Here is a 15220-nt window from a genome sequence, read left to right as displayed (position 1 = left end):
CATTATCGCCACCGCGTCGAACCGCTTTTCCTACTTCCATCGCACTGCTTGGGCGGGATAGCTCGCGCACATCCCCTTAACAGGCCAATGTCGTCCCTTCGTCATGCGAAGGTAGACCCATGACATGCCCCGTCGAGCTGATACCCGCCGACTTCGGATGATTCGGTAGTGGATCTGGCCTGTGCTCGCCGTGTACCAGCTGCGCCGGCCACATCTGACCCGAGGGGAACGTCATATGTGAAGGGCCCATCATCGCCTCGAGCGTCTGCGAGGACAGAAAATTGAACCCGATCTGATTGTTTTGAACGGTGAAATTCTGTCGTGCGTGCTGCTGCTGCTGATGTTGCTGTTGCACCTGTGTGGACTTCGCCCGCGCTTGAGAAGCCTCGATGGCAACGCTCCAAGCGCGTTCCATGGCTTTCCACAGCATCTCGTCTTTGATCCCGAGATGGACCACGTTGCTCCACATCTTGTGGATGTTTCTCAGCCTCTCGACGATTGCGCCGATCGGGAGGGTAGCGAGTCGTTCGGCCGGTGACTTGGAAGCGGTCTGACCGGGCAGTACGATGGGCGGCGGTAGAGCCAGGAGGGTGGACAGGAGTCGCGCCGGGTTTGGGAGGTAGAGGTACTGATGCAGCGTGATGAATTGCGTGGGAAAAGGTACCGAAAGGTGGACCAGCGGGAGTTGCGTGGTAGTTCGGATCGGGGGGAGGTCGCTTGTAGACGGATCGTGGTGGTAGGAAGCGTTGAGTGGCAATGCGAACCCTGACTCGTCGAGCGCTGGACCTTGACGAGGCGGGAAATTTGCGCAATGTGAGATGTAAAGCAAATGGCTGCGCGCGGGTACGGGTCATCAGCTTTTGCAGACCCGCGTATGATCGGTTAACCCGGAGACTTACTGTGCAGGCAGCATTTTACCCATGTACTCCTTCTCTTCTTCCTCCGAACATCCTACCGGCTTGGATTTCGTGTTCTTCACCGCCAAACAACAGTCCGGCTCGCAACCCGCCAATTCGGTCCATCCTTTCCCATCGCGCTCGTCCAGGTATCGTTCGGCCTCGACGGTCAAGCCGAAAGAGAGCGTCTGATCGAACATGATATCGAACGGTCCTTCCAGCGAGTCGGCCGTTTCCGTTGACTCAGTGGGATTGGTCTTTGAGCTCATGGTTGATCCCGTCATGGGTCCAGCAGAGTAAGGCGGTTCGACGTCCTCTTTGATCGTGGACAAGTTCGAAGGGGAAGAGAACTGGTCCGATACAGAAGCCGACGGCAGAGCGGAGCTGGAAGACTTGGCGGTAGGAGTAGCGGAATGAGGCGATCGCATGGTAGCCGGGTATTGAGGCCGATAAAGGCCTGCCGCTCGAAGAAGATCACCTGAGATGGTCTTCAACCTGGCTCGGACGTGTTCGATGGACTGAAGAGAACAGCGCACGGCTGTTAGTACCCACCGAAAAAGTGATCTGAATGGTAAGCGCCACAGACTCACCTCCGTGACGTCCGGATCGCTTTTGATGATCCGTCGCGCAAGTACGTCCATGATGGGAGGCCTGGGCAATGACACCGGCACTTGCATCTTTCCCGATCCAGCCCCACTCGAACTCCCAACTCCAACTCCAGCTCCACTACTGCCGCTCGCTCCCAACCCAGAGCCGATCGAAGAGCTGTAGGTCAAGCTTGGAATCGACGGGAAACTTCCTGACTGCGCGAGCGAGCCCTCCGTTCCGATGTCGGTCTTGAAAGAAGGGATCCTCATGACCGGTCCCGCTTGCAACTGCATAGGCATGTATCCCTGTCCGTCTTGTTGCTGGGACTGTTGTACGGGATAGAAGCCAGGTAATTGGAACTGCCTTTGGGGTCGATGTCCACCGTCGAGCATGAGGTTTGCAGGGGGTGGCTTTCGGCGACCTCCTTTAGAGGTGATGACGGGTGCGATCATGTGCGTCGGGTTCGGGCCGTAAGACGGGTAGCGGCGCTGCTGTTGTTGTTGCTGCTGCGTGTGGGTAGCATTCGTCTTCTTCGGCTGGGTGATGCTCATACTTCTCAACGATCCGAGATCGAGATCGCCCCCAGTCGATGGAGGGGCGATATTCTCCGCTCCCCTAGGTCGACGAAGGTTTTTACCCCGAGCAGGAGGTCGTCGAGGTCTTTCGTAAGGCGATCTCATCCTTTTACTCGCCAACACTGATGACGTTGCCGAAGGGTGCAAGGTCGATCGAGTGTCTGACGTGGGCTTCGTCGTCCTCGGTCGGAGAGACATGGACATGGTCGATCGAGCGTTAGAGATAGGAAGTCGGGAAGGAGAGTCCGATCGGTTTTCCTTGTTGTCGACGAGGTCGTCGTGGATTCGAGGTGAGGAAAGGATAGAGGTCATGCTGAAGGGGGCGGTGGCGACGTATCAAGCCTTGAAAGACGTTGTGAAGAGGTGAACGAGTAGGCGAGTGGGTATTCAAGACGATCGAGGCTATCGAGGTTGAAAGGTATGTATCGGCAAGAAGGGTAGGTGTCTCCATATATATAGATATCCTGGCAGAGAGAGAGGTGTCCCGTTGCCTTTTTGATGATCGAGCATTTTGTTGATGTGGTAACCCAATCGATATCATTTGCCTCGTCGAGTCGTCGCCCGAGTAAGGAATCGTCCTTTCCGAGTGAAATCAGTTCATTTGGCTCGTCAAACAGTCGTCAAATGCACTTGCGCACTTGCCCGATCCGTCTTTCGTGTGAGAGAAAAGTTTCGGCCGATAGCCCGCCTCCTCTTCCTGCCGCTATATGTGTGATGCTTGATGGATCCGACACACATGACGCTGGCCCAGATCCTAGAAGAAGATTGCAAGCGGAAGTCATGATATCCAGCTTGTAGGTTGTAGTTCGATAGCTTGACAAAGGTCGACTTTTCCGAGGAGATCGGCCAGGTGATATGATGAAAGGATCCCAGGTGGACGAGAGGATTGATCGCCGGAGTGAAGATCATCTGAAACGCGTATATCCGTGGTCAACACCTCCTTGTTCTCGATGCACATAAGTCGAGCTTGGTGAAGATTACAGCGTATGACAGTCGACATGTACTCGATGTGAAGATGAAGTGTAGCGACCTGCATCAGACAAAGTTCAATCCCGAACGTCTCCCATCAATTAGCAGAGCGGGCCGTCACGCGACCTACACCGCCTCGCGCCAACCGCGATCAATCTCAGCCAGCGACTTTCGATCGACCGACCTCGCACCGAGCGCGTCACCCCCTTTTTAGTGTTTTAGGTTTTATCCTACCCCTTTCCCTCTCTCTCACATGCGATGAAGTTGTACAGGACGCGGGCGGACGCTAGCGGTTGCCTCCCCACCAATTCTCTTGCGATCTGGATTTAGAGAGGTCTTCAAAGGCGATACGGTATACCCGTAGTCCTTTCGCTTGTGTCGATTCTCGAACAGGTAATCAAGATGGTTGTAACGAGAGGTCGGAACAGGCTCAAACGGGCGAAATGGGCAATCGAGAGCCAGGAGGACTGATCTCGGCTCGACAGTTTTGATCCGCGTCGCTTTTAGCCGACACCCGACACACTTTGCGGCATCAAGTGTCGTTTCACCATTCAGCGATTCAGACGAAATTTTGAATTCCTATTGCGGAAAGTTGCGTGCGGGTCGGGCATAATCTCGAGGGGTCCGCGGAGCTAGCGTAACATCTCGAAGAGGGACACGTCGATACCATTCCTGACATGCGATCAAGCCGTTCCCTTATACTCAAGCTCTCAAACCTGCGAAGCGATAGATGACCGATCGAGTGAAAAGACGGGACTGATGTCTGTTTGTTTCGCACGGTCGGATTGATCGATTGCCAACCCTTTTGGTGACGAGCCGATTGCCATGTCCCTGCTGGTCCCGCCGCCGCCTCTTCCTCAATTCCTCCCTTGATCCCGGCTCGCGCGTGAAAGGCGAGGCTGAAACGCGGATCAAAGGGGGATGTTGAGCGGACATGTGGTCAGCTTGTATGTCCGTTGAGCTCCCATTCCTCGCTCGCCCCCCTTTCGCTCTCGTCAGCCATTCCGGTGGAGGGCCACCCGCCGGCCGATCGAGAGGTCGACGTTCTGGTAGGATGGGTAGGGGTGATGGGTAGGTCATTCATCTTGGGGTGTCTTTGTGACGTTACAACACCGCAAAGCTTGCAAGATATAATATCGTTCGTTCATTCGCATTTACAAGACACAATCGGTAGGATCGGTAGAGTCGCAGTCTCCCATCATCCCAGCATACGCGATACGAGCCACGGAAACATCGACATGCCCGGCAGACGTACGTAGAAGGATAAGCGAAGCACTTGCACAGTACAGCTCTCTCCTCTCGCTCGGACGGCCTTGGAACTGAGATCACCTGGGAGACTATACGGCTACATCGCTGCTTCGGACGACAGCATACCATCTCAATCGGGATTCGTACGACCATGCCGGACCAGGTCGATACGCACGGACAGGCGACATCCGGGTTCGAACGGGATTTACCTCCTGTTCCCGGCTCGTTCCCCCTCTCTTCCCCCTCTATACCACCGCCACCACCACCACCACCGCATGATCTCGTGTCATCGCCCTCGACATCAGCCATAGATCCGTCCGATCCGGATGCGGACCGCACGCTACCCCTCATGAACCAGCACTTGAGAAACCTCAACCTCGATCTACCGGGGTTGGAATCTCGCAGAAACACCATCGGACTGGATAGCGATACCGGTGATACCGCTAGCATTGGATCATTCTCGAGAGACGAGGAGGATGGGATGCTCCACGCGGCCGCGGTGGTGGGCGGGAGTAGAGGTGTGGGGACCGGAGAGGTGAATTCGAGGAGGAACAGGAAGAGCTCGAGGGATAGGTCTGATGAGGCGAGTCTCCTCCTCGAGTCCAGTCGAATTCACTGGAACATTGGCTGATGTTGACTTTCACCTCGTCTTGCCTCGACAGTTCGCTCGAGGGACGTTTACAAACTCGCCGACTGCCATATCCTCCGGATCCCCATGGAATTCCGGTCCGGCCCTACGCAGACAGAGTGACATCGCACCTCACCATCTTCCCTCCAGCCTTCCTGCACCGCACGCCACTAGCGGGCTAAACGTACCTCCGACAAATGCGGGCTCTCTGTTCAACCTCGACATCAACCGGGCTAGCCTGAACAAGACGCCGGATTCGACCATGAGCATGAGCGCTGGGGGTGTGATGACACCCGGGGACTCGTCGGATTGGGCTAGAAGGCAGAGTTCCGAGTCGGAAGTTTCTGAAGGTAGTCGCAGGGCTTCAAACACGACGTCGACAAGTGGGACGAGCGGGACTGTCGGTATAGGAGAAGAGGATCAGGCTCACGGACAGCCAGACGATGGTGTATTTGAAGACGACTATGGTCCGCCCGTTTTCAACCGGACATATTCGTGCCCACTGCCAGCGAGGGTCGCCAAGCAGTTTGCGCGACCACCGAGCAGGCTGAGGCAAGACTCGACTTCTTCATTCCAAACACCCCCATTGACGACGGACGGTTCTGGGGTCTCAGGGATGACGAGCGACGTCGTCACCCCGGCATACAATCACGTCGCATTGCAGACGCTGTCGAGCGAATTGTCCGACTCTCTCCAGTCAGCCATTCAGACCTTGTTGCACCTCTCCCCACCTCACTTGCTGGACAACGCCAAGGAGCAGTATTCAGGATGCACGGTACAGATGCCGACGACAAGCTTGTCGGCGTTGTTGACCGCGATGAAGGGATTGAACTACCTGTCCGCCAATGTCGCTTCTCTGTGCGAAGACATGCCCGCGGAATCTCCTCGGCCCGTCTCGCAGAGTGTTCCTGCATCGAGGCACTCTAGCATGCATATGAGCGACGAACTCGACAACAACGGCATCTCGGGCTTACCTAGCGTACCGCCTCCTCCGCCAAAGACGATTGCAGGGACAAACGTAGCCTCCGAGTACGCGACTACGGCCATCTCGGCAAGGTCGATTCCTCAACCTCACATGTCGGGGATCCTCGACAACGTCCACAAGGCTCCCGAGGACTTCGATATCGGCGAGTTGTTGCAGAGTACGGCTGACCTGTTAGGTGGTCAGGCGGCCCAGGCTGGAGTCGAGATTGTCCTGTTTCATGGAGACGTCGGGATCAAGCATACCAGCGTCAGTGGGGATGGAGAAGGGTTGGGTTACGCCTTGAGCTATGTGAGTATTCGATCAGCTGGCGGACTACTGCGACGTACTGGCTGGTAGCTAAGCGTGCACGATTGGTTGGCGCCATATAGGTCATCCGGCAGATTCTGCAAGTCTGTAGACAGGGCGATACGCTCGAGCTGGGTCTACAAGTCACGCCGCAGTCTCCCTCGCTGACGCCCCGCGTCAACATGCCTCTGTCGGCTACCGAGGTCGACGAAACGAAACGCGCCAGTCAAATCTCGGTAACGGAGGAGACTGGCAGGATCTCTCCAGGCGAGACCTTGGTCCGGTCGGTCGAAGGGTCATCAGGCCCACTGTTGTGCACAATCGAGATCGTCCACACGTTCGCGGCTCACCAGAAACCGTCGCTTGCCTCGACGCCACGGGCCGACAGGACTCTCCCCATGGACATGACCGACTTGCCAGATAGGTTAGAACCCGACTTTGACGGTCTGCTGTGCAGGAGAATCATCAAGCATGTCAACGCTGTGCTACGTCAAGGTGGACCCGAACAGGAACCTTCGTACTTTGCACCCGGTCAATCCGGGTCGACCCGGACTTACGAGCTATCTGTCCTTTTGGCACGTGGGGAACCGATCAACGAAACCACGGCTTTGTCCGCTGCAGAGCAGGCCGCCAGACAGCCTTTCCCGTCCCTCAAGCTGGATCGCGAGCCAACATTGCTGGAACTCTCGACTTTTGCCTCGACGTTGCGAGGGAAAAAGGTTGAACTGCACGCGAGTCTGATGAGCATATTCGCTCGTCATTTGACTAGCTACTTGGCGGCTTGGGGTATGGACGTCTCGCACATACCCATCGAAGACAACTCTAGGAGGCCTTCCGTAACCGCCGAGCCGGGCGAGAGCACGCGGGAACCGAGCTTGAGCACAACCAATGCCAGCCGCTCGTCTACCTTGTCCACGGGATCCAAGGTCGATGACGCCGGGATCGTATCAGGAGAACGATTCGTCATCATCGATGATGACGTCGCCATCCTGAAGGCGCAGCTCATCAAATTGAGGTCGGAATCTTTAGCCTTTGGCGGCCGACCCCGAACACTCAAGAGACCGTCGATGGCTTCTAGAACACGTTCTTCGCCTCACGTTAGGACGCTTCAGGCTGAGGGCATGGTCATGCCAGGAAACACCCAGCCTACGGCAGTCATCCATTTTACCAGTCTCGCCAGATACAATCATGTACGCGACGTCGTTGCCGGAATCTTAGCGTCCAGCTGGTCCCATCCTCCTGAAATCATGGTTATCCCCAAACCTGTAGGACCTAGACGATTCCTCACTGCACTGCATACGGCCGTACAGAGGCCCCTGGTCGACCCGTTCTTCGCGCCCATCGCGACTTCTCCGCGCTCACCTGGAGGTGGGTATTTCCCCCCATTTGCGGTCAAGACGCCGTCAGCGATGCCTTTCGAAAGTCCTCTGCGGAACAGCCACGGGACGGATTACCTGGGTCAAGACTACACCACTCTTTCTGCATACCGGCGCGGAGGGCAACCGTCACCTTCATACGAAGGCATACCGGGTCGTCATCACGACGGGTCCGTTGCAATCTCAACGCCTGGTGGAGAATACGTGGCGACGCCGGCTGGAAGCTATTTCGCGCGTCCTGTCGCTCACGGCTCTGCTTCGGCCGCACAAGGGGTCTTTGTCCGCAACGCTTCTGGCATGCATATGGGGGTCTTCTTCGATCCCAGTAAACCTGAAAGCAAAGAGAACCGACGCACGCCTTCCAATAACTCGGATGGTCTTCGTCGCAAGACGAGCAACGCCAATCGTAATAGCTCTGGCGGTAATCCCGACGGCAAACAATCATCTTCTGTGCCGCCTTCGCCTGCGAGGAGACTGTCGGGCATGTCATCGACCTCGAGTATAGAGGACAGAACTAGCCGACGAGGTTCGACGCTGCAGCCCGTGACTGATGAAGTGGAGCCAAACGAGGACGATGTCGTTACACCTTCAGCTCGCTCCCACGTGCGCATATCGTCTGGTCGACGACGGGTGTCTGGCGAATCCATCGGGAACCCGCGCGAGAGATCCTCCACTCTGTCGAATCAGAAGGACCGTCCTGCCTTGCGATCCTATCCCTCAAACGCTTCGCAGGGTGAAGCGCTGCTCGTCGAACAAGTGGCGGAGATGGTCGCTTCTCCAGCCGTACAAGACGTCTCTGAGCGTGCGACTAGACGAATGATGGCGGTGGAGGCTATGCGGACTGCGAGAGCCAAGGCTGAGCTCAAGGCGGCCGAAGCGCAGCCTCCGCCCAAATCGGGCAAAGCTGCCGCTAGCAAGGCAGTTACCGTCGTTCCGCCTATCAATGTTTTGATCGTTGAAGGTGAGTACGTGAAGATGGCGAATTTAGACGTGCGCGCGCTCATTACGGTTCTCATCTGTGTATGACAGACAACCCTATCAACCAGAACATTCTCTCGATGTTCTTGCGAAAGCGACGGATCAAACATCAGACAGCCAATAACGGGCAGGAAGCCGTGGACAAGTGGAAGACTGGGATTTTCCATCTCATTTTGGTTTGTCTACGACTCGAGCAAAGACACTGCTACGCCTTCTCACGCGCTTTTCCCTTGCAGATGGACATTCAATTGCCCGTCATGGACGGTATCGAGGCTACTAAGCTTATCAGGACGTTTGAAAGAAACAGCAATATCGGCTTTTTCCCTTCTACACCTGGCTTGGATTCGCACAAGACCCTCAGTCCCGTCGCAGACCTTGCACCTCCCGGGACGCCACTGCGATCCTCGGTCATCATCGTCGCTCTCACCGCTTCCTCTTTCCATCAGGATCGTGTCAATGCTCTCGCTGCGGGATGCAATGACTTTCTCACGAAACCCGTCTCGCTGAAATGGCTAGAGAGCAAGATTATCGAGTGGGGTTGCATGCAGGTGGGTTTCGATGTTCAGTCACCCAGGCACACGATGCTGATTGTCTCACACGATTCTCAGGCATTGATCGACTTCGAGGGTTGGCGAAGATGGAAGAGCGTTGATGCGAGAGATAAGGGAATCCAGGAAGCCAAAAAGGCTGTTCAGAGCCACTCGGTCGCCAATGCCAAGAATGTCGCCGACAAGCTAAGGCTGCCGAAGAAGATCAGCCGCACTGCCCTGTCGGACGAGGAACGTTCCGCCGCCAACCTGTCACCAGGCCCTATAGCCACTCCTCTTGGTCTAGATCCGGAGGAACCGGTCCCTAAAGCTCAAGTGTCCATGGACTCGCCTGCCGGTTCTGAGGTGCAACACGTGATGATACCCGCCGTATCTGTTACCAGTCCCGACGAGAAAAGCGACTCGTCTGAAGCTTTACGACGGCCGCTGTCTGTATCAAGTCCGCTCGCAGAACCTCCTACCAACGCCCCCGGCTCGCCAGCGTTACCTTCAAAGGACCAACCTCAATCATCCGGCTCGGATCTTGGAACCCCATCCTCAACGAAATCTATCCAGAAGCCTCTTCCTCCCTTGCCAGTTTGATCGTCAAGCTGCGTATCTTGGCCTGATTCTCTGCAGGCCGCATTTGCAGTACGCTGGCGGGTGCACATAATCTCTCATCTAGACACTGAATTGTTACTTGTACGACTGGCTGGGTGGTGGATGTAGGGCATCTTGTAGATCAATATGACATTGACGAACCATATCATGACTCTTACTACAACCGTATCAATAACCCACGCTGTCGCCATATCTTCATTTTTCGGCCATAGAGGGAGCGACGTAAATATGCGTTAGATTCTCTTCATTCCGGTTCTCGGTGTCGCCGTCGGAACTGCCAGTGATCTGCGAGATCAACGTTTCTTGGGAGGCGGCGAGATCAAGGTCTCTTCGAGGTCGTCCTCCTTCTTCCTCTTCCTCTCGCCGTCCTTCTTCCTCTTCCCCTCGCCGTCGTCCTTCTTCTTCTTCTGATTGTGCGATACCAGCTCGCGGAAGTCAGCGGTCTTGGACGGACCGGGCATCGGGGAATCGCAACGCGCGGCGGCGGTCTTGGACGGACCCGGCATTGGGGAGTCGACGTGTTTGTGCGATACCGTCTCGCGGAAGTCAATCCGTCTATCGCTGACCGCATAGAATCCTTCCTTCCTGTTGTCTCTCCTTTCCTTGCGCTCAGCCGCCAAGAGGGCCTTCTCCCGCGCCTCCAAAATACCCGCCCTCTCATCAAACTTCGCAGCTGCCTCCTTCTTTTTCGCCTTGAGAGCCTTCTTCTCTTCATCAATTTTGGCTACAGCAGCGTCGATCCTGCTCGTGACGGCCGCATCGACTTTGACCGCGTCGAATTTGGCTGCAACGGCAGCATTGATGGCTGCGTCGATCTTGGCCGCGATAGCGGCATTGATGGCGTTGTCGAAGTCGCCGGCATCGATCTTGGCCGCAATGGCGGCATTGATGGCGTTGTCGAAGTCGCCGGCATCGATCTTGGCCGCAATGGCGGCATTGACGGCAGTGTCGAGGTCGATGGCGTCGATCTTGGACGTCTGAAGGGCTTGAAGGCTCGACTCCAATTCGTCCTGCTTCTTCTTTGACTTTTCCACTTTTTTCAAGGCCTTTCAAAAATAAGATATTCTTTTTCAGCGGGGGTACTGTAGCTCTTCAAGAGGATGTGCAACACATCAGCTTACCTTTGAAGTATCATTCTTGAGGGGTGGTAATTCCTTCAGAAGGATATCATCAACGCGAAAAGACAGGGATTCGATCGCCGCCCACACCCTTTCCTCATCGGTTGTAGGGAGACCGATAGTGCTACTGCTCGCCATGTGTAAGATTTAGATTTGTCGAAGAAGGTAGTATAATGATAATAGTTGTGAGGCCGCGAGGGCGAGGAAGGACGCTATCGAGTTGAGGAGCTTCGGGGTGGTCTGATGTATGATAATGAGACGTGTCACAGTCACACGATTGATCCTTCTTACAACCTCACTTTAGTCTTTCGATCTTCTAGCTTCTGATCATCATTTGCGCATCTTTGATCAATCGTTCCTGCGTTCGATTGGCTTCCCCCGTGCCCTGCGCCCCGTGCTCCTTGCCACCCACGCGAGGCTATTTACGTCATCTTGATCACGCGCGCGGTCAAGTGACGTTTCATCGGAGATCCACCAAGAGAGACGAGCTGGGATGACGTAGCGATCGTCACTTTGACCCATCCTTTCATGCCTTTCATCTTGTTGTCACCGATCCGTGGTTCCTGGCCAGAGTCAGCGGATCTGCCACATCCATCGATGCTACTCGCGATGTCGACTTCGAGACATGATGGGATCTGAGATCCGAGACCGGATCCGTTGTTTTGAGACGGTTTCATATCGGTAGAGGTAAACCGGAGGGGTTCTGCACGCGAATGGCAGTGATGTCATGACACACTCTACTAGCTACTAGCTACTGGATACTGGCCCGGCATCGGCCGTTTGGACTGCTTGTTCGGTGATTGGTGAGCTAAGCGCCGCAAGGTATCCGCGTAAGCGTTGACCAACTTGAAGCGGGCGCGCTTGCAACGAAGCGGGCTGCGGGCTGAATCACCCTGACCCCCCCATACAAATCATGAAGTCCTTCTCTTCTTCTATCCCGAACGATCTCATTCGGTCCAAGTCTTCAGACCGAAAAGACCAAACCAAACCATCCCTGATATTTCGTCTCTCGACTTCATTCTTGCTCCATTCCTCTGGATCGTCTGTTTCTTGCCGTGTTATCCGGATAGCTTCGCTTCTTCACAACGCACAGCCGACGTTCGAACGCTGACATCGATTTGGCTTTCCACTCTGTCAGTTAGGAATATGAATGTAGCCCTAGTATACCAATCATCAAACGTGAGCTTCAGTCTGTCCTCCGCTTTACGACACAAGCTGAAGCGTATGCTTGATTGCTTATCATTTTAGGTAGCTAGACCGAATCGACGGAGGTGTGCCCTGAAGAAAAGGTGAGCCTCGCGATATTGCTACTTGCCATTTCAGCCACGATGATTCGTTTGACTGATGACCCCATTCGATGTCGATACTTCCCCTTCAGATGTCAGACTATCGAGAAAGCGGACCAGGAAAATGTACGAGGAAACACCCACCGAGTTGGGAACAATGAATATGCTCTGAAGACATCGAGATAGTTTATCGAAGACCATCTGCAAGCCACGCAGTATCGAAGATGACGCGGAAATTGTATCGAAGACTCCCAAAGATGACGGAACACCACCGCCGGATCGGAGTCGAATGCTAGTGAAGACCTCTCAACGAAGATGACGGAAAAGGATCTGCCCGTGAAAGACGAACGAACAGAAAGCCCGGAGACCAAGACGGAAGACAAAGGCCTGGTCGGAGACCAAGACTAACCTCCGAAGACGCCGCTGTGGCCCCTCGCAAGAAGGATGCAAGAACGAGGGTGACTTCAAAACGGCGACGATCGCATCATGAAGCGACATCAAGATTGTAACGCCGAAAGCAAGAATGTGAACCAGCAAGGAGAAGAGACGTATAAGATGCCTGTAGAAAACCATCGAGAAGACCGCAGGAACCTTAGTGACTGAGAATACCCGCCAAGGCACCCATAGCGTGCATACTTCCGGCTCGAAGGGTTACCAAACCAACTCAAAATGGGAGCACGGAGAAGCTAGTTGGCTTGGTAACCCTTCAAGCCGAAAGTATGCGGGCTGTGGGGGACTTGACCGACCTGATGGGATGGAACCGCCAACGCCAACGATCTGGTCGTGATTTGGAACGCAACGCTTTGGCGAGACGAAGTAGGGGTGTGGATGAAGCTAGACTGTCTGTGTTCTTACGACCTGAAAGGGCAGGGACCACAGTAATCATGACCTTCACCGGTGTGATTGGTACGTCCCGGTAGTGAGTAGTCGTGCCTCGAAGAGTCTCGTCAAGGCCAACAACAAGCGGCAGGGTCAACCGGAGGCGGAGCAGGAGGGATTGTTCAGGCCGCTGTGACACAGTGCGCGCCGGACATCGCGATGCCGGGTTCCCTGTCGTCCACGTCAACCGCCAGGATAGCTGGACAAAGAAGACAAGTCATGCGCAAGAGGATGAGATATCAAGATCCCCGGCCAGAACAAGATGTGATACGTAGACTACCGAACAGAAGAGGAAAGGTCCCGGGACGTCAATTGCCAGAACGAAACGACCCAAGTGGTGCTACAAGACGGAACAAGAAGTGCACTACTAGCACGGGCGGGGACAAGAAGGTAATTCAAGCATTTCTCCTTCCGTTTCTTTCTGGTTTTTTCAACCCCCTTTCCCCCCCTTGTTTCGATTTGGATTTCGGTCTGCATGAGCTCTCGCCTTGGTTGCGGGTTGCTGGTCTTTGCGTACGTGACCCGTTACCTCTCTCTTGTCTCTTCTCATTCCTATCTTCAAACTTCGAACTACGGCCATACCGAGCGGGACAGCATCCTTCGCCTACACCGAAGGCCCGGAGTCTGCATGGCATCTGTGAGTCATCGAACCTACGGCTAAGCAGATTTCTAGGTTGATCGCCTCTTCGTCACAGTCGACAGATATCTTCCGAGACGGCTGGATCGCTGTGATACCATGCGTCGATGCTGCTCACAAAACTTGGTGAGTGGTGCATACGAGTATACGTGGGCGACTCTCCTTGATCACGATGGCCTTGTCCCGAATATGCAGGCTTGCCCTGGGATCCGTGGTATTGAACCTGCCGACACTCGATCCGGACTGAGGTAGCAGATCGAATGTCAGCACGTATTCCTGAGTGAGTTCGGATGGTCATGACTATCGCTCTACTCCGTGCCGGACCGCTCACCTGGCTGTCAATTTCAGATCGAACAGTCTCGAACTAAGATCATCGAGCTGACCCCGCCCGAGGGTGCCCAGTGCTGTTGTGCGGACTGATCGAAAGTAAGTATCGATGGACTCAAAGAGACCTTGCCAAGTGATCAAGCTGACAAGATTGCTGTGCCGCAGGCTTCTTCCGACTAGACTGGATCATCCATCTTACAACTTGGTACCACGCGGTCTTGTCGCCTTGGGCTGGCGCCACGCTTCGGCCCACATCAGCCTTGCGTCAGTGCTTGCCATTCTTCATGACTCCCGCCTATGGGCAATGGACGAATCCTCCTTCATTGGCACATGTCAAATATCAGAGCTTGACTCTTTCTCGTTGTGTTCAATATGTCAAACATCTCATTAACATCGTACATCGACAAGGTCACTAAGCACTATGTCAGCTGATGACGTATTACGCGTCAAGAACGTAGAAGATCGATCAACATTTTCCATGCGCCGACCGCCATCAATCCCTCAGAGCGCCAGAACCCATCGTCCCATCAAATTCCCATTCCCATCAAAAAAATCGGATCGACTTTCACTTTTTCGATGGCGAAATCGAGCAAGATCTGTCAACGAACTCGATTCATACCGGTCCAACACATATCACCCACGCATCCACTTTAGACAATTAGACACAACAGAGGAAACGTAAATCTAGCCAAAGGATCCCGTATAACCCAGACTCGTCAAACTCGCGCTCGGGAAACGGGATCACTCCATCGGACGTTGGCAGATTGGCCGTCCCAGCACGAGTGAGTCTCCGATCTACTCCTATCACTGCTTCGTATGACTAATTACCTGTACATCTTCCCCCATCTATTTTTTCGAACTAGAATCGGCGTCTACTCCCTCGAAACCAAGACCGCGCCTCGATCCTTTCGACAGCTCCGAAGCTCTCCACACCTCCTGCTTGAGTCCTTTCGACGCCATGGAGTGGCACAAGCATGTTCCATGGTTTCCAGAGGGTACCCTCATCAAGTTCAGGAGGGATGACATGATGGGGGATCTGGCAGAGACAGAGTTCAAGGTCTCCAGCATCTTGGGAAAAGGCCACAACATTGTCTACAAGTGTCTGTTGGACCTTCCCTCGTCGAAGCGAGAGCCAGACGCGACATCACCTCTTCCCGCATCGACACCTCTTCCCGCATCGACGTCATCCCCTCGATCTCCTGATCATGAATCGTCTCCCTCGTTGAAGCGAAAGGTAGACAGATGGGGAAGCACTGGTCGATTCAAGAAGATCAGCAAGCGGACCCGAAAGGCAACA

General features: G+C 54.6%; 3 protein-coding genes across 3 annotated transcripts; 1 reads left to right on the top strand and 2 right to left on the bottom strand.

The window, feature by feature from the left end:
• Positions 1-76: 76 nt before the first annotated feature.
• HD553DRAFT_363067 (uncharacterized protein) lies at positions 77-2371 on the bottom strand (the record flags this gene model as incomplete). The annotated part of the gene is made up of 3 exons (XM_046184017.1): positions 77-833; positions 900-1414; positions 1487-2371. 3 exons carry the CDS (start codon positions 2369-2371, stop codon positions 77-79), a joined length of 2157 nt encoding a protein of 718 aa, XP_046033593.1.
• A 2819-nt stretch (positions 2372-5190) lies between these two features.
• Positions 5191-9658, top strand: HD553DRAFT_277048 (uncharacterized protein; the record flags this gene model as incomplete). Its single annotated transcript, XM_046177984.1, has 7 exons — positions 5191-5808; positions 6010-6177; positions 6258-8318; positions 8433-8511; positions 8580-8704; positions 8765-9076; positions 9137-9658. The coding sequence occupies 7 exons, from the start codon at positions 5191-5193 to the stop codon at positions 9656-9658; spliced, it is 3885 nt and encodes a 1294-aa protein (XP_046033592.1).
• A 311-nt stretch (positions 9659-9969) lies between these two features.
• HD553DRAFT_363065 (uncharacterized protein) lies at positions 9970-11029 on the bottom strand (the record flags this gene model as incomplete). Its single annotated transcript, XM_046184016.1, has 2 exons — positions 10798-11029; positions 9970-10722 (listed from the first exon to the last, which is right to left on the bottom strand). The coding sequence occupies exons 1-2, from the start codon at positions 10930-10932 to the stop codon at positions 9970-9972; spliced, it is 888 nt and encodes a 295-aa protein (XP_046033591.1). The 5' UTR covers positions 10933-11029.
• Between the last annotated feature and the right edge of the window lie 4191 nt (positions 11030-15220).

Source organism: Filobasidium floriforme (genome assembly GCF_021052385.1).
Source record: "Filobasidium floriforme strain CBS 6241 chromosome Unknown HD553scaffold_24, whole genome shotgun sequence".
Classification (NCBI taxonomy): Eukaryota; Fungi; Basidiomycota; class Tremellomycetes; order Filobasidiales; family Filobasidiaceae; genus Filobasidium; species Filobasidium floriforme.
The sequence above is the reverse complement of the archived record's forward strand: the minus strand, read 5'-3'. Positions and strand labels throughout refer to the sequence as shown.